This window comes from Mus musculus, chromosome 11, assembly GCF_000001635.26.
Source record: "Mus musculus strain C57BL/6J chromosome 11, GRCm38.p6 C57BL/6J".
Lineage (NCBI taxonomy): Eukaryota > Metazoa > Chordata > Mammalia > Rodentia > Muridae > Mus > Mus musculus.
The window spans coordinates 16,995,193-17,020,465 of NC_000077.6; the positions used below are offsets into that span (position 1 = coordinate 16,995,193).

Here is a 25,273-nt window from a genome sequence, read left to right on the forward strand (position 1 = left end):
AACTCACCATCCGTTTGCCAAAGTCTTGACAAGGGCTAGTGAGAGTACTTCCTTTCAGCGGGATCATCCCCTTGGGGCTATTGTCACTTTTCTTTTTATAAAACTCAATTCCATCTTCTAACAGTACAACCCACATGGGTTTCCAGGTATTAAACACACTTCCCTGTAACAAAAAGAAAGAGATGAGAAGTTAGCATGGACAGGAGAATTTGTGACCTGTACTTTCCACTTTATAAAACAGAATCATACCTTCCTGCAGTTGACTTTAAAAGTGTTTTGTGACAATCTCTGTGGACACAACATGAATCTTCCCAAAGTGATGACTTCTCAGGACACCATTATATCTCCTACATGTTGCCATTCACTTCAAGCTGGCCACTCTCTGACTGCCCCTTCCAAACTCTGCCTCTCCACTGCCTTAGCTCTCCTCCCCTTCTCTGTCACTAAGGTTCAGCTTAGTGGCCAACTGCCCTTTGTGGCCTTGATCTGAAGGTCTCCTCCCTCTTTCCTCACTGACTGTTGTTTGCATCCTAAAACTTGGCTGTATGTTTCCTTATATATTATATACTCATTCCAGATTAGCTTTCTGCTACTGTGATGGAAAAAAAAATTGACCCAAAGCGACCTACTGGTTAAAGGGTTTGTCTCAGCATATAGTTTATAACCTATCGGAGAAAAGTCAGGGCCTGGAGGCAGGAATTGAAGCGGAGACCGTGAAGGAATGCTGGTTATTGGCTTGCATTGCCTGGCATGTCCTGTTGCCTTTCTTACATCCTCCTACCTTTCCAGACTGAGTCCTTCTTTACCAGTTGCCCACTGGCCAATCTGATAGAGGCTGCTCCTCAGCTGAGATTCCCACTTCCCAGATATGTCTAGGTTTGTGCCAGCACCTACAGTTGAGTTTCCATCATGGGGTTGTCTTTCCTTGCCAGAGATTGACATTATAGGCCCTTTCACTCCTTCCTGTCATTGAGTACACAGCTCATGTTCATTAAAATGATGACAGAGAAGACTATTTCAAAAGTGCCAAATTACAGAGAAATATGACTGGTCCTTCTCATTGTCTACTTGTTACCCAGAGCCTTTGCCTTCTACCACTCTTCACTAAAACCACATTCTTCTTACACAACTGCTATGGGGAGAAACTATCAGCAAGCTTCTCCCTCTCCCTCTCCCTCTCCCTCTCCCTCTCCCTCTCCCTCTCCCTCTCCCTCTCCCTCTCCCTCTCCCTCTCCCTCTCCCTCTCCCTCTCCCTTTGTGTACGTGTGTACGTGTACATCTGTGCACATGTACTGTCACAACATTTGCATTGTGGAGATTAGTTCTCTCAAAAAGAACCAAAAAAAGCTATTTTCAACAAAATACTTATTGTTGCCTTTTTTATTTTCTTTTTTTCTTTCTGAGATATAGACAGAAAGTTGAGTTTGTATTTAGTTTGTATATTCTATAAAGTAGAGTTTGTAAGATTGCTCAGGGGAAAGGCTCTTGCTCCCAAGACTGAGGACCAGAAATCAAACACATGATAGGAGAGAACTAACCAACTACTGCCTGATTGGGCTTTAAGGTTCACTCTTAGGAGCAAAAACATGTCTGGTACTGTAATTGGATCAAAAACTTAAGGGTGGGAGCTCCCAGGCTCCAGGGTTGAACCTACTACCCTTATTCTACTAAATGAACAAAGTATCAAACTGCCTCTTAATTTGTGTCTCTCTTCCTGTATATCAGTGAACTTTTTGTGCAGTGGACAGTGGTAAATAAGAAACACACAGCTGGTTAAAGTGCAAAGAACAAGTGTCAGTAGGTGTTCAGCCACAAATGGAACATTGATGTCATACACCCTCCACCCCAGGCTCAAGCACCCCTGCAGAAATGAGAGTGGAAAGATTATAAGAGCCTAAAGTCAGGGAGGACCAGAGGAAAACAGTGTCCTCTGGACATTACAGGAACACAAAACTCATGAATTCATAGCAGCTATGGTTGCCTGCAGAACACCATAGGGATCAAGCCAGTCAGTGTTCTAGCATAGAGTGGAAGGAGTTGCCAAGCCTCCATTTATCACTGGGGAGCTATAAACATCCATGATCTCACAGGAGGGAACAGCAAAATTGCTTAAAAATGTGGCGACTGGTGGGTGAACCACACTCTGGTGGAAGGGTAGAATAAATTGGAGTTAATAGGGAAAAAGAAAGACAGGGCAAAGATGTGGAGATGGATGTGGGAGGGACTAAGGAAGGAGTAGGGAGTGGATATAATGAAAATATATTAATATGAAATTGTCAAAATTTAATAAAATCTTGTTTTTAAATTAACCATTGTGCTAGACCAAGGAAGTCTTTCTGGTCTCTATGCTCAGATGGTTTAGAAAGTAAGGCAATTGGTTCTGGCCTCTATTCTTTGACTGACAGTGACACCCTTTTGTGACTACCAAAAATAGAATTATCAGCCATTTCCCAGGATATCCTGGAAAATGCACATCATGAAGCACACAGGCCCCCTTATCAGGGTCCATTTGTCAAAAGGAAAAATACTTATGCAGAGAGAATAAACTCTGATGTAATGGTCATTTTGCATGTTCAAACACTTCCTTTATTCTAGGCCTAAAATAATTTTTTTTCTGCTAAAATGTGCTATCATTTCCCACCCTGGAAGAAAAACTGACCAGACTAGCAATGATTAGCCTTTTCCAAAAATGAACACTATGACAATAATTTTAGTTAAAGTCTATCCTGGTTTAGAGCTTCAACTATTTTAATTTACCAACCATATATCCTGAAAATTAATAAGTAAAACTCCATTTTTAAATGGACCACAGCATTAAATGGGTATACCATTCAAGAAGATATCCAAAAGTCCTACAAAAAATATTCAACATAATTATTTATCAGGGGAAGATATATTCAGAACACAGTGAGATTCTGCTATGCATTCAGTAGAGTACCTAAGGCTTATAAAGGGTGAGGGCCGCCACTACACAATGAGATGGAATACTTGGAACACATGCTTGGGGCCCATAGAAGAATGTCTGGCAGTTCACGTGAAAGCTAATCTGAGGTCATTACGACAAAGAGAAAGCGAGCACTTTGTACAAAAACAAACAAAAAAAATGAGTTATATTGCCACTTGTAGAAATCTAACTTTCTCCCAAGCTCCAAACTGATGTGGTGAGTTATGATGAAGGGCTTTGGTGTAGCTTCTCTGTCTGCTTGCAATTGCTACAAGCCACTGGTTTGTCACTCAGACAGCCTACTCTTGTTCATGCCCTATACCTTTCCCTTTCTGTCTTCAAGTGTCTGTTCACCCAAGGAATAAGCCTTAGGCAGAAGTGTCTTGTCCTGGCACCCTTGCCCAGGTAATGTGAAATTTCGAGTAGAATCCTGGTCTCTCAATTCCTCATTAATGTTCTTTTCCTTCCCATCAGATGCCATCTTCATTTTTTGTCCTTGAGTGGCTGCTTAATTCTGGAATCTGGGTTAATTTCTTAACACAATTTAGCAAAATTTTGCAATTTACTATAGATGAAAGATGAATAGATAGGTAAGTAGTAGGTAGGTAAATAGAAATAAGACAGAGAGAGAGAGAGAGAGAGAGAGAGAGAGGATAGTACTCTTAAAATAATGTCTGGGACCACCATTGTTCCAGATTTTCTAATTTTTTCAGATTTTGAAATACATACGATATATTTTTAGGATGGAAACTAAGTCTAAACAAACATGAAATTCATTTGTGAGCCATATACACCTTATACACACAGCTAAAAAGAAATCTCATATAACATTTTAATCATTTTAGGTTATGAGCAGTATTTAGGATTCCCACTGGATAGCCAATCATCCTCATAGGACCTGGTATAATGTATCTCAGTACATTGCATGACACAAAAAGAAATTATAAAGATGAGTCATATTTAAAATGAATTTTTGTGAAATACTTATAAAAGGAAATTGAAAGTTCGATAGCTATAATATACCATCATTGAGCTAAAGGTTAATGTAATTAATATGTACTTTTAAATTTCATTAGAATAATAAAATTCACTAGAATACAAAAACCAAACCAAAGAACCAGTCTAGATGTTCATCACCAGCTGAATGAATGAATAAAGACACATATGTAATTTTATAAAGCTACAAAGAAAAATGAAATTATGGCATCTTGAAAGAATAGATACAACTAGAACTTATTGTGTTAGGTGAAATATGTTAGAACCCAAAAGTCATATATGTGTGTGTTGTCTTATTGTTTCTCTCTCTCTCTCTCTCTCTCTCTCTCTCTCTCTCTCTCTCTCTCTCTCAGCAGGTTATGTATGTGTGTGTAAGAAGAGAGGAAGAGGGTGCAAGAGAATTGTGAAATAAAGAAGGTAAGGCAAGCGGAAGGGAACCAGTTGAGGAAAGGGAACCAGCTGGAGGGTGTGAGAGGGCATGGAAGAGGGGTGGAGGGGGGGCTGGGGGAGGAAATGAATAAGAGCAAAGTGTAATGGTGTATGATGTAATAACAAAATATATGAAGATGCCACTGCTCTGTTTGCTAGACTTTAAAAAAAAAAAAAAAAAAACAAAAAACATTTTGCCGGGTGTGGTGGCGCACGCCTTTAGTCCCAGCTCTCGGGAGGCAGAGGCAGGCGGATTTCTGAGTTCGAGGCCAGCCTGGTGTACAAAGTGAGTTCCAGGACAGCCAGGGCTATACAGAGAAATCCTGTCTCGAAAAACCAAAAAAAAAAATTTAAAAATAGTTGTGCATGGAGTGTTCACATGTGCTGGGCTATAGAATACTAGGTTAATGTGCTGTAAATTCCTGAAATAATGAAGACAGAAAGTCAAGAAAGGTGTCTAGGGCTGGAGAGATGCTTCAGAGGTTAAGAGCCTCAGCTGCTCTTACAGAAGTCTTACTGAACACTGCAAAGTAAATGAGCAGGTCACAGCTTTGAAAGCAGATCTAGGCATTACCAAAGTTATCCTAATACTGGGGAAAGAACTTTAAAGATCATGTACTATTTACAGTGATTAACCAAAGAAAGGACAACAGGATTGGAAAATTATATTACAATGAATTGCATTAAATATTTAAAAGAGATACACTTGAGTAGAAAAACTAATGTAGCAAAATATAAAAATAACTTTTAAAAAAGAAACAAGCTGTGTTATTAAGTACTACCAAGGAGATAGATAAGCACTATCATACATTTGAAAGCTGTATGTTAATATATCCTCTTGTAAATGTACAGAGAGTATTTCCAAACCACATTTTGCTAGACAAACTTAAGATGTAAATTTAGAAAGGTAATTTTAGGATTGGTCAGCAATTCTTTCCTATAGCTACATTTATCAGCCTTTCTCTAAGTGTGTCTCAGGAGGAACAAAACTCTCAAAATGAAAATGAAGTCATGCTGGACATGGTGAAATTTGCCTGCAATCCCCAGCTGAAGGCTAAGAACTCTGAGGGCAGACTGATCTTCAGAGTGAAATTCTCTCAAAGCCAGCAACAAAACGTTTAAAGAAAACTGTGCTAGCCCTTCGAAAGGAAGTCAAGCCGATAGGTTACAGAGGTAGTTATTATGTGTGGTTCCCTGGCATGAATGTCTCGACCTTGGCCCTATTTATGTTCCATTTATCATATTTGTTTCAGTTACAGGCATATTTCAGGAAATTTCACCCCAACTCTTCAAGTGGAAATTTCTGGTTTCTTTGGAAACTCAGTTGGATCCTGTGATATTTTTCTGGATGTTGTCCTATGAGAGGACGCTTTGCTGAAGCAGACGCATGAAAGGGCAAGTGATGTTTTGCTTGAGAGGATGCAGTATGTTTGAGAAGAGTATATAAACAGTGAGAGGAAGCTTTGCTGGGATTCCCTGTGCTTCACTGGCTGTGAAACCCTTCACTGGTCTTTACTGGTCTTCACTCCGAAGAGAGAAATGAGCCAAAGAACTTCCCATGGTGTTCTGGCTGAATTCTTACCACTTCCGTTGACTCATGCTGATTTGACAGAGCCTTGTGGTTCCTGCTGGATAGAGCCACTGCTACTGATTTATGTTTGGTGTTTGCTACTAGACTAGACTGCTGGTATCCTGACAACGAAGAGTGGAATCACTCCCAATGACCTACTTCTAAACAAGTCCATAAATCCCTTTTTCTATAAACCTTCTTTCCCCCTACCTCTGGACAGTGGGCTAGAAGGGAGATTAAAGTGTTCAAGAACCCTAAATAAAGTAGGTTTAGAGAAAAATCTAAGGCTACAACCTCTGGCATATCATTCTAGGATTAAATCCCTCAAAACTGAAGTCTAAAACCAGAAAAGAATGATAACTAATATGGCAGGGAAGAGTACTTTATACACACAGCAAATAGGATGTCCGTGGGCATCATATGCTGGGGAGGAAGAGAGTGCTGTGCTCCTGTGCCAGCTTAAGGAGAAACGTGTGAGCCTGGAAGAGATTTCCCAGAGTTCTGACAACAACCAGCCATCTTCCAGAACGTCCTGAATCCCAGACAATGACAGTCAGTGATGGGCGTGATCATCGATGCTGCTCAGCTGTGCATACTGCCCTATTTACACAGAACCTCATGCCATGACATGAAAACAGACTTCGGCTTTGCTGCACTGAATACAATCTCTGCTCTGCTTTTCACAAAAATAGACTACGAACTACAAATTCCATGCTTCTTTGGTATGTTAGGGACCCTTCATGCAGGGTCCCTGATAGCTACAAATTACCTGGGCCTGTTTAAAAGATAATGCCATTGTTCCACCTATAGGGTTGCAGACCCCTTTGGCTCCTTGGGTACTTTCTCTAGCTCCTCCATTGGGGGCCCTGTGTTCCATCTTATAGATGACTATGAGCATCCACTTTTGTTTTTGCCAGGCACTGGCATAGCCTCATACGAGACAGCTCTATCAGGGTTCCTTCAGCAAAATCTTAAGGGCATATGCAATATTTGTCTGGGTTTGGTGGCTGATTATGGGATGGATCCCCGGGTGAAGTAGTACCCCCAGAACTCTCGTCTCTAGCTGCATATGTAGCAGAAGATGGCCTAGTCGGCCATCATTGGGAAGAGAGGCCCCTAGATCTTGCAAACTTTATATGCCCCAGTACAGGGGAACACCAGGGCCAAGAAGTGGGAGTGGGTGGGTAGGGGAGCAGGGCAGGGGGAGGGTTTGGGGGACTTTCGGGATAGCATTTGAAATGTAAATAAAGAAAATATCTAATAAAAAGAAAACAAACAAAAGATAATACCATGTACTGAATGTTAATTGTATATTCGTCAAAACATACAAGGCACAAATGGAAAACTCGAGTATATACTTCACATGCCTAGATTTCTACTCACTTTCTACATGCCTGTCCTGTAGCCCTGCTATCCCTTTATTCCTCTATGACCAGGTCACCCTGGCAACCCTGTTCCTCTCCCTTAATGCAAAAGTAATTGTAACTGCTAGGAGCATGCATAATGTGGTCATGCAATGACCAGCTTCACTGAGCTTCCTTCCCCCTTTCAAATGCCTTAAGTGTTACTACAATGTGGAACCTTGATTCTCTGCTCTCTGTAACTCTACTTTAGGCACTTTTCTTCCTTGTGAAAACCTCAGTCCAGAAATGAAAGAATGTTTCTTATGATTTAGACCTGACCTGTGTGTTGTCAGTATAGAAATGAACCCAGTGCAGTCTCCATCCTCAAACAGTTCAGATCTAACAGAAGGGAGTGCACGCTCTTGTCCAGCATGTCCAGCTTCTCTGACAGAAGCCAGCTCTGGAGGCTCAGTGCCGAGGTAAACGGACTGAGTATGCAGAGCCCTCCCAGACACTTCCTGGAATGAAGAGCTCTTCTAACTTCCCCTTTCCTTCAAACTCTCATTTCACATGCCTATACACAGCTCAAATTCCCAGAATTCTATTATGATCATAATTACGTAAGAATGGTGCATCATTATACTCCGCCTCTACACTTATGGGGCATTCTGTTTTAAGTGAGATTATATTAAATCAGCCTTTCACTTCTGATGCATTATAAACCATATCATCTAGTTCCCTACCTGCACACCTTCTCGGACACTTGGATGGCATGCACCTAAGCTCTTTGGGAGCAAGCGAATGAGCCTATCCAGTAGTGTATTTTTGTATGAATAAATTCTATCAAATTGGACATTCCCTAGTAAAACCATATCCAACAAGCTGTACAGCAGTGCAGTGTGCTTTACCAACTGACTTTTAGATTTGTGGTTACATTTCGACTTTGCCTTTGGGCTCTGTGACCTTAAAACACATTGTTCATTTTTTCTAAACACCAATACCTGCTTCTCCTTATAAGCATTAAAGGATATGATATACTTCAAAGAGACGAACACTGTTCGCTTGTGGTAAGGCTTCAGAAATGGTCATAATACAGATAGGTCAGAATTCAGTTATGTGTGCAATACAGTTGGAATGATTCTGGCCTAAAAGCCTCCCTGATCCTATCTTTTTTCTTATCAGAGAGAAGAATTCTTTGGAAAAGGAGGGCACTGCAGATTGAGCCCATAAGGACCACACGAAACATGGTTTCAGCTGTTACACACAGCTCGGGGGTATGCTGGGGCACAACTACACCAACTCCTGGTTCCACAGCACCGTGCCATGCTTTATCTTCAGGACCGTAAGCAAAACCTTCTGCCACTGTGTACTTCAGTTTCCTCATCTGCAAAGTATGGGATAATTGTGTCCATTTCCAATCTGCCCAGGAATGTTCTATGAATACATTAATGCACTTAATGCTTAGAACTGTCCCCAACGTGGCAAGCACATGTTAACTGCCACAAGACAGGAACATAAACTTGTGGGGGTTATTTCATTCTGTTCAGAAGACAACATGGCTCTAGAAATGAATTCTTGGATAAAATCTCCAGTCTGTTCTGCTCTCTTTATCCCAGACTTGCCTGCTTCTGGTTCATTTACTCACTCACTCACTCACTCACTCACTCACTCACTCACTCACTCATTCACTCACTCACTCACTCACTCACTCACTGACCTCACTTACTTTAACAATATCATATATATTTATTACTTTGATCAACACCCTCTCCCCTATTAGCCTATCTCATGTCCCTCCTACTTCCACCAAACCCTTTTTCTTCACAACATCAGCTCAGTACTGGACTCAACAACATATACCATCTGCTGTAAGTTTGTGGAACAGCCTTTCAGCCTTCTGTTTTTGTCTTTCTCGTGACCCTGGTTTCTGGACTGTCTATCAACCTCATAGGACATTCAGGTCTTAAGCTGCTGTTTGAGTCTGTCCTTCAGTACCTACTAATTGCTGGGATGTCATGGAAACCAGTTTCTGGCAATGAGACACATAACATGAAGGAATATTCTCTTGTTTCAAAGTTATGGTTATAAGAACATCCGATCATATGTATTCCATAACAACCAAAATATTTATTTCTCAAAAACTAATCCCCAATCAGAAAAAAAAAAGCTGAATTACTATACCCAATGTTATTTGCAACACACCTGTGCCTTTCAGAGCACCGTGGCATCATGGGAGGGGGGTTTTGCTATTAGGCAAGCCTGGGTTTGACCCCAAGCTTACAGCTGATTGATAAGGAGCAAGTCACCTACTTTCTGTGAGGTGTTAGGACTAGAGAGAGGTCACATTGGTCTAGCAACCAGCTATACCTACAGGGCCACAAATGCTCCTTAAAATAAGCACAAGTGACAAGACTCAGGGCAAGAAGTGCTATTTAGAATGAAAGGGTAGACAATGACAGTCACTTTTTTTTCTCCCCTTCTTAACCATAATCTCTATTTAAAGATCTTAGCCAGGGGGCAAAAGAGGAAACATAAGTTGTGAAATGCGGACAGTTATCTCTAACAGAACCGAAGGAGAAACATGGGCTCATGTGATGGCTCAGTAGGAAATGCACTTGCTGCCAAGCCTGGTGACTTGAGTGTAATCTCCAGGAACCATGTGGTGGAAGGACAGAACCCAGCCCCACAAGTTTTCCACTGACCTCAGCACCTACACACACAGGCAGAAGTCAGAGGGAGAGACAGAGAGAAGGGGAGACAGAGAGAGAGATAGAGACAGAGAGACAGAGAGTCACACAGAGAGGAAGAAACTGAAGAAAGAAATAAAGAGAGGAGACAAGGAAGAGACATGTTAAAGTTTATATATCATTGGCCATCAACCTGAAGACTTGACAAAATTCCTATAACAGCATTTTCAAATGCTATATTTTCCAACCAAAATATCCTACCTCAAAATAATTATTTCATAAGACATAGGAGAAGAGCATGTTTAATTCCTATACCAGAATCTTGAACTTCATAGAAACAAAAAGAGCAGAACAGGAAATCACTTCCATTACTAGCACATGGCTTGTTTGCATCCGAGCAGCCACACTCACGCATCCTAAAGTCATCACAGAAGGAAAGTCTCCTGGTTGGTTCTTTCCTCAGGAGTGATTGGAACCATCACCATTCACAGGCTATTGGGGTGAATGTGCTTGCTGATAGCTATCTTCACTTATGGGCTACCTTCTGCAACCTAGGTTCACAGAGAGACAGACAGACAGACAGACAGACAGACAGACAGAGTTTAACTGACCAACATGTTATATAACTAAAAGAAACATAAAACATAAGGAAGTTAAGAATGTGATACCTAACTAGGAAGTCCTAGTTTCAGGCTTACACTCGTTACTGACAAAAGCACCAAGTGAGAGGATGGGGGGGGGGGCAGCTCAATGGTAAGAGATTTGGGGGTACAGCTCAACGATAAAACACTTTTGCCTAATCATATACAAGGTCCTGATTCACATTCTGGCATTGAAAGAAAATTGAAACAGAAGTAAAGTGCCAAATGAGATAATTGTCATATATTACAAGACAGGCCACCTAAGTGGCCCTGAGGAAATGCAAAGCACCATGCATGTAAGATTAAATGTAGATTTAAGTATGATATTAATGAGTATTTTCCCAAGACTGATGGGAAATATACATTGTGAAATCAACATAAGGTTTCACTATGCTCTCTTCTAGAGTCTTTCCTAGGCTGACACTTGTAGGTCATAATCTGAGAGCATTACTGTTACTAGTTAAAAATTATTAAATCCAGGTGCTCCCCAGTCGTGAATCTCCTGCTCCCCCTTTCTAGTGAAATGGCCTCACTTCATGCATATTGAATCATCTATATTTTTGAAGTCTAGTGACTATAAAATATAAACATATAAACTTTTTTTTTTCAATTTTTTTTCCATTTTTTATTAGGTATTTCGCTCATTTACATTTGCAATGCTATACCAAAAGTCCCCCATAGCCACCCACCCCCTCTCCCCTACCCACCCACTCCCCTTTTATGGCCCTGGCGTTCCCCTGTACTGGGGCATATAAAGTTTGCGTGTCCAATGGGCCTCTCTTTCCAGTGATGGCCGACTAGGCCATCTTTTGATGCATAAACATATAAACTTTATAACAGCAATCTTGTCATTTTGTACTAAAACAAGGCCTGGCCTGTGAGGTGACTTAGCTGTTAAAGGTCCCTGCCAGCAAGCAGAAAGGCCTGAGTAGAGAATAGACTCCTGAAAGTTGACTCCTGACCTTTTACACACACACCATGGAAGGTGTGTACCTGCTCAAATACATACACATACACAAAGACACACACACACAGACACACACACACACAGAGACACACACACAGACACACACACACAGAGACACACACACACACACAGAGACACACACACACAGATACACACACACACACACACACAGACACACACAGAGACACACACACACACACACACACACACACACACACACCTTTTCCATCAGATCAGGAGAAAGCCCATTCAACAGCAGTTCCAATCAGTTCTCAGAGAGGGAGGATGGATTCCAGTTACCAATAAACTACACCTAGCTGTTTCATTTACAAAGGAAGTTTCAAAATTCAATTATCCTAAGAGAATGCACTGAAGATGCATGAATTCCCCAGCACCAACTCATAACTCTCACCACCACAGATAAACTGTAAGCACTAGTGGAGATTAGCTTTCCTTCAGGAAAACCTTAGGGTGCTAAACAGAGATCTCAGGGCTCAGGGGATAGAGAGGGTATTTCTCCTGACTCTGTCATACATACCTCTGGGCATGACACAGATGAATGAAAGTTTCTTTCTAATTTGAAATAAAAAGTGGAACCAGGTTGTGATATGTACCATTTAGTGTCCTATGTTCATAGACATAGAACATTTTAAGGTAAAAAGAAACAGATGGATGAGCTAAAATAAAGATGCAGCTGGACCAGATTGTTCATTCCTGAAATCGTAGGGTCTGGGAGACTGAGGCAGGAGGCTTGCAACCAATTTAAGGTTAGCCTTGGAAATACATTAAGAGCTATAGAGTAAGACCCATTCTCAAAACTTGATTAACTAGATATTTAATTAACTGCATTGAGTTTTAAAAAGATAAGAGCAACACTGGCTGCTCATGTGGTTAGAAAGCTTCTTGTGGAAGTTTAGTCAGAAGCAACATTTCTGAGCGGCTTCATGAACCCACTTGGCTCCATGAAGTGTGTTTGTGCACAGAGTATTGCCCACAGGATGCCAGCAGTCCCGATGTGTGAATTCACCAGGTAAGGAGCTTTCACAACTCAAAGCACACAACACCAGCAGCACAAAGACTAGAAACAGCATCAAAATTCAAATTTTCATAACACTAAGCTATTTTTGGCATTCTCACATTTCCACTTCTGTTCTTTAAGATGATACATCTACCACTTTGGTGGACTGTTATACAAATTCATTAAGTTGTGGGTAAAAGACTACAGCCAACACCCACCGTCACCACCTGGAACCACCTTCACACCCTTGAAACAGAAGCGTAAGTGGGAGAACGCCCAAGAAATTAGCTATATTGTTTTTCTGCTTGTTGCTCACACAAACACTGGCAACCCCTAACTCTTCTACAGCCCTGTCAATTTAAATAAGAGCTAAACAGTTCTCCAAGCAGCTTTTCTAACAGAACAATTTGAGACTTTCCCCCCACAGAAGGCAATGTTTAGCTGTTGCAACGTGTTTTAAATCATGAAAAACTAAATCTGGATTTTCATCGTCCACACCCTGAATGTTCGAATTCTCAGGCTCGTAAGGGCAAACTGTGCTGAAGCCCGAACTAGATTAATTCACTTTTAAGGGGAAAAAAAGGGTGTAGGGGAACACATGGAGGTAGCCCCACCCCAGTACACTGTATGATGTAATACTCTTTCATCCTAATCTAATAGATCCAACATGGAGCATCCCTGGAAGGGATGGACAGAGAGTATGGAGCAAACACTAATCCCCTGTAAGCCCCTCTCTAAGTCCAGCCTTGTAAGTGACCTCCCTACTTACCTTCTTCACAAGGTATCCCTCCCTGATCCGCTTTGGTTCCATGCCTGGTGGGGAGACACACGGGTCCACTCTTGTCGTCTGAGGAGCTCAGTCTCCTCTGAAGGCTGAGGTGTTTGTGGGCTGCCCTTTTTACAGGGAGGTCTCTTTCACAATTTCTCTTCTGCTGGTGACTACGTGATGACATCCTTTTCCCCTCTCTGGGGTGACGAGTCAGAAAGAGGAACTAGATATCTGAACAGCCCATGCTTTCCTAATGATGGAAATAATAACGCACAGCTTAGTCAAATATTTACCCATATGTAAAAGTCCTGACCTAAAGAGAAAAAAAATGGTAAGAGATGAATAATAAAACTTTATCGCCTGAGACTGTCCTGCTTAGGAATTGTTCTTGAAGTATTGAAAAAGTACTTAATAAAATGCCAAGACGCTGTCTCCATCCCCACACTGGCATGTGGCCCAGCCAGTCAGGTGAGTGCTCGCCACCCCACACACACACCCACCCACCCTGTCTTTGTTGTCCCCACAAATCCTAGGAGTCCCAGCTGTAAAGAAAAATGAAATCATGAAATTTTCAGATGAGTGGGTGAACTGAAAAATATTATACTAACGTAACCCAGCCCTAGAAAGACAAATGTCCCATTTCCTCTCTTGTTTATGAATCCTAGATCCAGATCTTTAGATTTGAATAAGTAACTTGTAGTCATCATAGAAGTCAGGAAAGTAGAAAGAGATCATCCAAGGGGGGTGGGGGACAGTGCACTCCAGAGATGGGTTTAATGGGATACAGGTGTTATCCCTTTTAATAGGAACAAGGAAAGGGGGAAGTGGGGAACCAGCTTTAAATGGGGAGAGAAGAAGAAAGGTAATTCAGAAGTAGAGGAGGAAGAAGAGACAAATAGTACTTAGGATGTTTGGAAAAGCCCTAAGGAAAACATTATTTCATATGGTTATTTTTATAAAAATACATATATGGTGTGTGTGGGGGGCATTGAAGTGAAGTTGTGCCACAAAAGCCATAGACTATCTAACAAAAATCCCAGTACCTGGCAGGCATGGGAAACCGCCCTTCAAATTGTTGGTCAGAGAGATCCAGAAAATTCTCAAAACAATAGAATGAAATGTGTTTGTATATACCTTTAATTCCAGCGCTCAGGAGGCAGGGACAGGTGGATCTCTGTGAGTTTGAGGCCAGCCTGGTCTATATAATGTGTTCCAGGATAGCCAGAGCTACATGGTGAGATCCTGTCTCAATGAGGGGACAGAAAATATATATTATAGCCATTTGCTATTGTCCTTGGATGCCTCGCAGATATTAAAAGTATGATCCTATTGCTAAAGACAGTTCATACTTCAGACACAGGACTTGGAATATTTGAGGTAGAACTTTCCAGGAAGTCTCCTCCATGAGGACTAGTGCTCATAGTATCAAAAGGTACTGTGCAAGGTGCCCAGGGAGAAAGGCTAATCAACAATCCTTTCTGCTTTACAGCCTGTGAACTACAACAATGACCAGCCCAGCAAGATATCTCAGTGGTGCAGTAGTGGCACTTACATTTTGGAAGTAATCAACAACTGTCTAATTGGATTTAAGGCTCACATAATAGGGCAAAATTCATGCTTGGCACTGTAAACATATTCAATTGCCAATTGCTGGACAGGTCTTAGACCCTGGGGGAAACATATACCTGCCAGTTTTCTAAATGTATTAATCCTTACACCCACACATAACTGTTGCTCTTGCCTCTCATCAAAGGTGCTTCTTTTTGCAGCAGACTGAGATCATTACAGAAATCCACAACTACTCAAATGCAAAGAACATCTGATCATGAGGTTCCTTGCACCAACTGATGTATCTACAACACAAGCCCTAAACCTAAGACTCAGGGAACATTGTGGAAGAGCGGCAGAAATAATGTAAGAACCAAAAGACTGGGATGCCTACTGCTAAATAGTATCTTCTAGATGGAAGAGGGACGCTGCACCTTTGAAATCTCAACAAGATGGTTGTTTAAATATATGATGCATATAATGATATCAGTTGATATATCAAAATGGATGGGAAAAGTCTCCCAAAACCCCACCCCTCAAAAGAAGAGCTCCAGCCATCCATGGCTGCTGGGATGGAGAATCAGAACCCGTGTTCTCCAGGAATAAGCCCCATTACAGGTTAGCCTACCCAAGCTGTCAGACCTGAACATGGATATATAAAAGCAACACAAACACTAAATGGACTCAGTAGGATTTTATGAGTGTTTTTGTTGTTTTGGGGTACTTGGGGGGGTTACAATAATAATATAGAGGAAGATGCCATCAAGTTGACAGGTTTGGGAAGAATATAGGAGAAATTGGAAGGGGAGAAAAGAGGGTAGAAATTATTTAAATACTACTCATGTATGAAATCCTCTAAAAATAGAAAATAAAAGCATCTTTCTAGGATACCAAAAGGACCTACTATTAAGTGCATACCTGCTTCTACGCCAGGCACTAGAGCAGATGTTGTTCATTCAACTTCATTTAATTTAGTTGCTAGAGAAACTAAATTAGTGGGGGAAAGTGCAGTATTGTTTCTTATTTATAAGGAAACTAGGACTCTGAGAAGAAAGTTGTTAGTCTCCGATTACACAGCTGGTAATAGCTAAAGCCAGAAGGGAAGGCACCTGCACCATGGTCCTCTCGGGGAATGAGAGCAGACTAAGGGAATAGCATTATTCCACCCCAGGTTTTACAGAAGAAATTCCTTCAGTAGTATGTTTCAAACTTATTTGACTGAGTACTTACTTTTTATCAATCTTTAATGACAGTTTATTGTGAATTAAAACAAAAGAAAGACATCTAACAACCCCATACCTCAGAATGCAGCATATTTGGAAATAGGGTCCCCATAGATGAAAGTAGTTATAGAAAATGAGGCCATGCTTGGGCAGAATGGCACCAAACTGTTCGTATAAGGAAAAGAGACACGCAGAAAGGAAACCCCATTCTGAGCACAGAGGCAAGACTGTAGTAATAAGTTTATAATCCAAGGGATGCCAAGAGCACCAACTAGAAGACATAAGCAAGGGTGTCTTTCAGAAAACATGGCTTATTGTAGAAGCATAAGATAAGGTATTTCTGTGTTTTAAGCCACCTACTTAGAGATACTTGCTTATAGCTGCCCTAAAAAACTAAATGCAGTTTTGAAAAGCTAACATTCTAAAGAATAAACCTCTATAATAATGGGAAAGTTACTTAGTCATTCACCTTAGGTTTTATCATTAGGTTGCACCTAATCTTGGGCTAGCTTTGACTCCCTAAATAGCCACTCTCTTTCTTACCTCTGCGTGGAAACTAACATCCTGTGACTGAGAGACAAAAACATTCTGTAACTTATCAATTCAGCAGACCATTATCTTCAACCAGCCCCAAACCAAAAATGTTACCAGGTAACATCTGAGGACCATAAGAAAGAGTCTCCCATCCTGTGTAACATCTCTGATGTTCTTGCCGATGTATATTTGAAATGCCTTGATTTGTAACTCTCTTTGTTCTGCTGTTATGCAAATTCCAAAAACTGCTTCCATGATGGAAAATTATACTTAGGGAGATCTAAATGAATGTTTGTGGACCATGTTCTCTCATAGTTGCTCTAGAATAAACCATTGCTTCTATTCCTTATAGTTGGAAGCTGTTTCTTTTGATGACAGAGGCAAATGCGAATTTGCTGAAGAAAATAAGATGATTCAGAAACTTGAAGGAGGAATGAAGACTGGTGTCTTAGAAAGGAAGGAAACAAAGTGTCTCTGGGCTTCTAGGGAACAAGAACTACCAGAATGCCATTTTAGGATACCAAAAAGACCGTGCATACTGCTTCTACACCAGGCACTATAGCAGATGTTTTTCATTCAACCTCATTTAATTTAGTCGCTAGAGAAACCCATGGGGGAAAGTACAGTCTTGTTTCTTATAAATAAGGAAACTAGGACTCTGAGAATAACTCTGAGATGACTTCCAATCCCCACACAGTTTCTGAGTGCCAGGCTTCTGATAGGTCACAACTAACCTCGGATTCCATCCTCTGACCACTGAAGGGGCAGCATGACAACTGAACACACACAATAGACCCTGAACAGTAGAAAGAATGGACTGTTTCCCAAGAGTGAACCCCAGGTGCTATAAGCACAGGAGGTAACAGAGAAGAGGGAAAGGAATCTGAGAGCCTGCAGAGTTGGGAAGAAGCCATTTGACATTTCAAGGAGAGCCTTCCAGGTCATTCCCTTCCGTTTTCTGCACTGTTTCCAACAGCAGTCACTACTTCTATTTTCAATGTTTTATACAAGTACTCATCACATAACATTTCAAAGGGTTGCTAACAGTTCTCCGTTACAGTGACATTAGTTAGACATTATTAGAAAATATAGTTGGGTAAAAGAACATTTGGTACCTCTTGCACAAAAAAGAAACATATAAAGATGGTGCTTCATTTTGTCTGTATTCAGACAGACAGTTTGTTATATCTAGAGACACAATGGAAGTCATCTTTCTTGAGCTTGCCTGTCTCAGTTCATGGCTATTCATAAGTTTACTGGTTTCAGTTCCTGCTGGTTCTGATGTTTCCCTACCTAGCCTCCTCATGACTTCTTAGCAACATCTGCTGGTCAGTAAAGGAAATTCTCAACCAATGTCATTCAAGACTTCAATTTCTAGAAAATCATCCATTTCATCTAGATTTTCCAGTTTTGTTGAGTATAGGCTTTTGTAGTAGGATCTGATGATTTTTTAAAATTTCCTCAGCTTTTATTATTTCTCCCTTTTCATTTCTGATTCTGTTAATTTGGATACTGTCTCTGTGCTCTTTAGTTAGTTTGGCTAAGAGTTTATCTATCTTGTTGATTTTCTCAAAGAACCAGCTCTTTGGTTGATTCTTCGAATAGTTCTCTTTGTTTCTAATTGGTTGATTTCAGCTCTGAGTTTGATTATTTCCTGCCATCTACTCCTCTCGAGTGTGTTTTTAAGAAGGTACCATGACATGCTGAGAAGAAGGTATATTCTTTTGTTTTAGGGTGAAATGTTCTGTAGATATCTGTTAAATCCATTTGGTTCATAACTTCTGTTAGTTCACTGTGTCTGTGTTTAGATGCTCCAACATATAACAAAAACCCATGCTCCACTATGTTCGTAGGATCTGTATCTATAATAGCCAGAAGATGGAAACAACCCAGATGTCCTTCAACAGAAGAATGGATATGGAAAGTGTGGTACATTTACACAATGGAATACTACTCAGCTATTAAAAATGACAACTAAATGAACTTTGTAGGCAGATGGATGGAACTAGAAAATACCATGAGTGAGGTAACTCAGACCCAAAGTGAGTACATGGTATGTACTCACTGATAAGTGGATATTAGCCCAACAGCTCAGAATACCCATGATACAACTCACAAAGCATATGAAGTTTAACAAAAAGGAAGGACAAAGTACGGAGGCTTCAAATCCACTTAGAAGGGGGAACAAAATAATCATAGGAGGCAGAGGGAGGGAGGGGTCTAGGTGGGAGAGGGGAGAGGAAGGGAAAAAGGGGAGCAGGACCAGGTATGGAAGGAGACAGGTGAGAAGTCCAGAGGGCCTGGAGAACGAAAAAAAATAAGAGGCAGTTGAGGTGGAGAACTTGGGGAACCACTAGAAAGTCCCAGCCGCCAGGGATTTGAGAGTTTCCTGGGATCCGGTGGGGATGACATTAGCCGAAATACCCGACAGCTGGGAGAAAGAACCTGAGGAGACAACTTCCAGTTGATAGACATGACCCCCAGTGAAAAGATGGGGTCACCCACCTATCTAAAAAATTTTACCCCAGAAATGTTCCCATCTAAAAGAAATACAGTGACCAAAAAAATGGAGTGTGGTTGAAGGAAAGGTCATCCAGCGACTGCCTCACCTAGGGATCCATTCCATCTGCAGACATCAAATCCCAATACTATTGCTGATGCCAAGATGTGCTTGTAGACAGGAGCCTGGTATGGCTGTCCCCTGAGAAGTTCTGCCAGCACGTGACTAAGACAGATACAGATACTCACAGCCAGCCATTGGACTGAGCCAGGGGACCCCAATGGAAGAGCTAGGGGAAGGGCTGAAGGAGCTGAAGGTAATTGCAACACCATAGGAAGAACAACACTATCAATTAACCAGACCATTCAGAGCTCCCAGGGCCTAAACCATCAACCAAAGAGTATACACAGACAGGATCATGGCTCCCTCTACATATGTAGCAGAGGACTGTTCATCTGACATTAGTGAGAGAGGAGGCACTTGGTCCTGTGAAGGTTTGATGGCCCAGAGAAACGGAACGTTAGAGGGGTGAGGTGGGAGTCGGTGGGTGGGTGTGTGAGGGAGCACCCTCTTAGAGGCAAACGGGAGGGGGATGTGGTAGGGTGTTCATAGAAGGGAGACCAACCGGGAAAGGAGATAACATTTGAAACGTAAACAAAATTATTAATAAATAAAATTAAAATTAAAAAATAAAAAGATTTAAATTTCCCTAAGGAGTTTGCTTCTGAGCAAATAGTCTGCATTAGACCCCACCCCTAGATTTGATCACCAGAGTCCCTTCCAGTATCTTTCTTATGTAGGTGTCCAAGCTTCTCTTCAGATCTCTTCCTTCTGATTCTCCCATATTTCAGCTATAACCTTGGCAAGTATGTAGGACATATAATTGTTGTAAGAAAATGTAAGACTTTGGAATGAGACAAAAGAGATTATTATGCATCTACAATATAACATTATCATGTACAGCAAATCTTCTCGGTTATGTGTTTCTATAATGTTTTTACCTCTTCTTGTCTAGTGGTCTTTTTAGAACTATAAGTGCGGATAGATAACAGCAACCCAAATCCTAAGACTGGAATTACATTTCAAGAGGCTACAACAAACCCCACTTTCCCAGATTTTTGTGCATTTATGACTGCATTTCAACACTTCTTTACTTTGTATAGATTTGTCTTTGGCATCTCCTTTGAACTAATTATGATATTTGAGCAATTCATTTTATTTATTCTTCATGATAGTTGCAATAGTATCCTTCTTTGACTTTTATCCATTAGCTCTGGCTACTCAAAAGGACCTTAAATTTACCTGAGAAATATCACAAAATTGCTAGTACTAATTCTAAATTGAAGGGAAAATATCCAAATCTTGATGAATCTGAGATTTTGTTCTGATGTAAGCTAATGGCTGCCCTGACAATCTCAGGGATGCAACAGACACACTTTTGGACTTTTGGATGATACCAAGAGCTTTCTCTCTCTCTCTCTCTCTCACTCTCTCTCTCTCTCTCAATCTCTCTCTCTCTCTCTCTCTCTCTCTTTCTCTCTCTCTCTCTCCCTTTCTTCCCCCCTCTCCTTCCCTCACCCCCCTCTTCCCTCTCCTCTCTCTCCCCTCTCCTCTCTCTCCCACTCCCTCTCTTTCCCTCTCAAATAGATTGTCATTGTAAAAATATCTAAAGAAATTACCTTTGTTTGCAAGGATCTTTACCTAAGATATCAGCAGAAATTGTCACCTAGAAAAAATCATTTCCTCATTTGTTTAAACTCAATAGAGGATTTATAGTTGGCACTCAGTAGATAGGCTTCCAGATTAACAGTCAGGAAAATTCACATGGAATGATTTTGTATGCATATAATGTGTGTATAGAGGATAGAGGTGTGTCATATATATGTCCATTTGCCTCAAAAAAAAGTTTTCCACATAGTTTCCCCTTGCTTTATCATCTATGATGACCTGTTGTTAAACTCTGGAAGTAGTGAAATGTGCACCTTGATCTCAGATCTTGATTGTTAATATTCATCTCCAGTAAAAAGAACTAGAGTGCTTTAAGGGATTGGATGCCTCTAGATTCTAGTATGAAATGTACAAGGTGACCAAAGAGCATCTTGTACTGTCAAAAACCAAGGCACTTTTAAGAAGTATTTAATTTGGGGCTGGAGAGGTGTTTTAATGGTGAAGAACACTGGCTGCTCTTCCAAAGGACCTGGATTCAATTTCAAGCACCTATGTGATGTCTCACAACTATTTATAACTCTAGCTCCTGGACATAGAACAGGCAGGATCATAGTGCACATACATGCTTGTAGATAAAACATTGAAAAAATAAAGTAAAAATTAATTTAAAATATTTTTAAGAAGTATTTAATTTTAAAACAAGTATGTGTCAGAGACAAAAAAAAAATTGAAAGAGCAAGCAGTTGACAGAGCTGAAACCACTAGGGAAATAACACACTAGGTCTATGTCTACAGATGCAAACAATCATTGAGGGACAATATTCAATAACCTGTATCAAATAAGACAGATTTCCTGCCATTATCATCTAAGTAGCATAACTTTAGAACTGTTTCCACAGTGTTTACTGCTTTACGGCCTCCCAGCTAAGATCAAGTGTAACACGCATCACTCATACTGCATTAAGTACTATGGGCAATCTAAAGATAATTTTAAATATACAAGAGTAGTATATAGGTTATATGCAAATACCATATAATTTTATATAAAGAACTAGAACAACCTGAAGCCAATGCCTGAGGGTATTTCTGTCTTAGTTAAGGTTTTACTGCTGTGAAGAGATCCAGTGACCAAGGCAACTCTTGTAAGGATAACATGTAATTGGGGGCTAGCTTAAAGGTTCAGAAGATCGCCTATTCTCATCAAGGCAGGAGCATGACTGTGTCCAGGCAGGCATGATGTAGGAAGAGCTGAGAACTCTACATCTTGTTCTGAAGGCAAAGAGAAGACTAGCTTCCAAGAAGCTAGAACGAGGGTCTTAAAGCCCATGCCCACAGTGACACACTTCCTCCAACACAGCCATACCTACTTCAGCAAGGCCATACCTCCTAATAATGCCACTCCCTGGGCCAAGCATATTCAAGTCACCACAGTGATTGAAGGATGACTGAATTGGATTATAGGTCAAAGTATAAAGTGGATAAATAATGTGGAGTACATAAAGAAAGAGACATCCATTCTAAGAATTTCAAATAATTTATATAGCTAGGCTACCAAAGGGAATTAAATAGATTTCTCCATTTCATCTTTTTAAAGATATTTTCTTCATTTACATTTCAAATGCTATCCTGAAAGTCCCCTATACCCTCCTCCTGCCCTGCTCCCCAACCAACCCACTCCCACTTCCTGGCCCTGGCATTCCCCTTTTCACCAAATAGAGAGGGGGAAGAAAATAACTTTAGTGGAGGGAAATATGGCAAATATTTGCTCAGACAAGTCTAGCCTAGTGACAACCATTAATTTTAATAGTGGTTATTCAAGTTGGGAGAGGTAAATATTTTGATATCCAACACAGTGGACAGCTTTGAATGCAGCTGCAAGAAGGGCTACTAGCTTCTCATCAACGAAAGGAGCTGCCAGGATATAGATGAGCGCTCCTTCGATGGAACCTGTGACCACATGTGTGTCAACACCCCAGGAAGCTTCCAGTGTCTCTGTCATCGAGGCTACCTTCTGTCTGGTGTCACTCATTGCAGGAATATGGACTAATGTAGCATCAATAAGGGAAGCTGCAGCTTTGGCTGCATCAACACCCCAGGCAGCTATCAATGTATGCCACACCCACTCCAGTGAAGTCTGCGTGGCAAATCCAAATCCATTTTTGGCCGCAGTCCTGAGGCAAAAAGTTTCACAGAAACTTGTCTCCTGGAGAGTCTCTGGTGTCTCATAACCAGATTTGTTCCTGTGATAGTGTAGAGGGTCTTGCATGCTTTCTTGCAGTATTTTCCTGGATAAGAGCTAGAAAACTCAGGGCTAGTTCAAAATGGTATACTTAGAATTCTCATTACAGACATGAATGGCAACTTATATTACATAATAGTAGAAAGAAGGTGGGTTGTGGTTTAAGGAGGAACTAGGTTATTGTTTTATTCATGAAAAGGTTAGTAGAACAGAATTTCCCTCTCACATGTTTTTTCACTAGCTCCAGAGGAATAGCGTGATTAGGTATTTACTAAGACACCCCTGGTGATGGGTTTGACAATAGACCAGAATTGCAGCTGGGCATATTAGCCCTTTCACCTGGCTCCAGTGAATAGCTGATTTTAGATAGGGCTGGTCTTATCTCAGTTGAAAACACTGCCTGGATCCTGCAAACTTTTATGTATGCATTTCTCTGTTTTGTGTAAAGAGCCATTTTGCATCTCAGTGTACCTTGACTGATGTATCGCCTAAGTTCCTTGTTTTTCTTCTCTGTTATAAGTCTGATGTTCGCTTTGGGAAATTACATTCAGATACAGCACTCTCTCTGTGTTCCCGTCTGTTTTCACCAACTCCTTGCCCACCTGAGTACCGGGACCCTGAATTCCTCTGCAGGTTGAGAGACCCACTGAGTCCAGTCCTCGGTAAATGTACTTGCCCAGTAGGCCAGGGCCTCCTTCACTGGAACGGAAAGGATTGCACAGAACCAGTGAAGTGTCAGAGCATTCCTGGAGCCTCAAAAGTCATGCTCAGCTGCAATCGCCGGGCAAGAAGGATACTTGTGCTCTGACCTGCCTCTCCCTGGTCTGGTTCTTGCCAGATTCAGAGAACGGTTTCACAGTGAGCTGTGGTACCCTGAACTCTAAAGCTGCTCCAGCCCCAGTCATACACCCTGGGAACAACACCATTTCCAGCTCTTGCCATGAGGCTGCAGTACTGCCCGTCAAGGATGCTAAATGTCACCTGCATCTACAAAACAAAGACAAAGCAGAGGAAGCCAGAAGAATCCCTGGGCCAGCTAGCCCACAAGCCAGGCCTGGTAGCTGAGGACAGAGCAGAGCTAGTGGAGGTCTGCTGACCGAGGCAGCACCGAGCAGGCACCAAGTGTGGTCAGTGCCCACCTGGTCACCATTCAAGAGATGGGTTTAAGCCCTGCCAGCCATGCCCATGCGGCACCTATCAACCTGAAGCAGGATGAACCCTGTGCTTCCCCTGTGGCGGAGGCCTCACACCAAGCACTAGGGGGCAGTCTCCTTCCAGGACTGTGACACCAAAGTCCAATGCTCCCCGGGCCACTACTATAACACTAGCATCCATCGCTGTATTTGCTGTGCAGTGGGCTCCTACTAGCTCGACTTCTGTCAGAACTTCTGCACCAACTGCCCAGGAAATACAAGCACTGACTTTGATGGCTCTACCAGTGTGGTCCAGTGTAAGAATCAGCAGTGGGGTGGGGAGCTAGGTGAGTTCACTGGCTACATGGAGTCCCCCAACAACCTGGGCAACTACCCAGCCAGTGTGGAGTGCATCTGGAATATCAACCCCCTACCCAAGCGCAAGATCCTCATCATGGTCCCCGAGATCTTCCTGCTACCTGAGGACGAGTGTGGGGACGTCCTGGTCATGAGAAACTCCTCCCCATCCTCCATCACCACTTAGGAGACCTGCCAGATCTATGGGTGTCCCATTGCCTTCACCGCCCGTTCCAGGAAACTCTGGATCAACTTCAAGATCAGAGAAACCAACAGTGCTCAAGGCTTCCAGATTCCCTATGTGACCTACAATGAGGGCTATGAGCAGCTGGTGGAAGACATAGTGCAGGATGGCCAGCTGTATGCCTCAAAAAACCACCAAGAGATCCTAAAGGCAAGTGAACAATCACTGTGGTACTGGTGTAAACGGGTGTGTACCAACGTGCAGGCAAAATTCTAAGTACTGGCATGCCTTTCTACTCCTGGCTTTGTGGATCATGCACTTTCTTCATTGCCGATTTCCAGATGAGAAAGTTAAAGAGCTTGTCCCATGATAGGTCTGGGCTCTGAACCCAGCTCACAGAACCAGAATCAGCATGCTGCATCACCCCTGGGGGAGGACAGGACCTCTGCCTTTATCCATCAAGAGATGCAGAGAGGGTAAACTATAAGATACGTTGTTTACTTTTTTGAGACAGAGTCTTAAG

The 25,273-nt window shown here is 41.6% G+C and overlaps 1 protein-coding gene and 1 pseudogene across 1 annotated transcript in view; one reads left to right on the forward strand and one right to left on the reverse strand.

Annotated features, from left to right (window-relative positions):
• Plek (pleckstrin) overlaps nt 1-13,526 on the reverse strand; it is a 37,513-nt gene extending 23,987 nt beyond the window's left edge. The window contains exons 1-2 of the mRNA NM_019549.2: nt 13,365-13,526; nt 8-163 (exon numbers count right to left, since the gene is read on the reverse strand). Coding sequence (NP_062422.1) covers nt 8-163; nt 13,365-13,406 — 198 coding nt within the window. The 5' untranslated portion in view covers nt 13,407-13,526. The remainder of the gene's footprint in view (nt 1-7; nt 164-13,364) is intronic.
• Gm12014 (predicted gene 12014) lies at nt 22,683-24,987 on the forward strand (annotated as a pseudogene).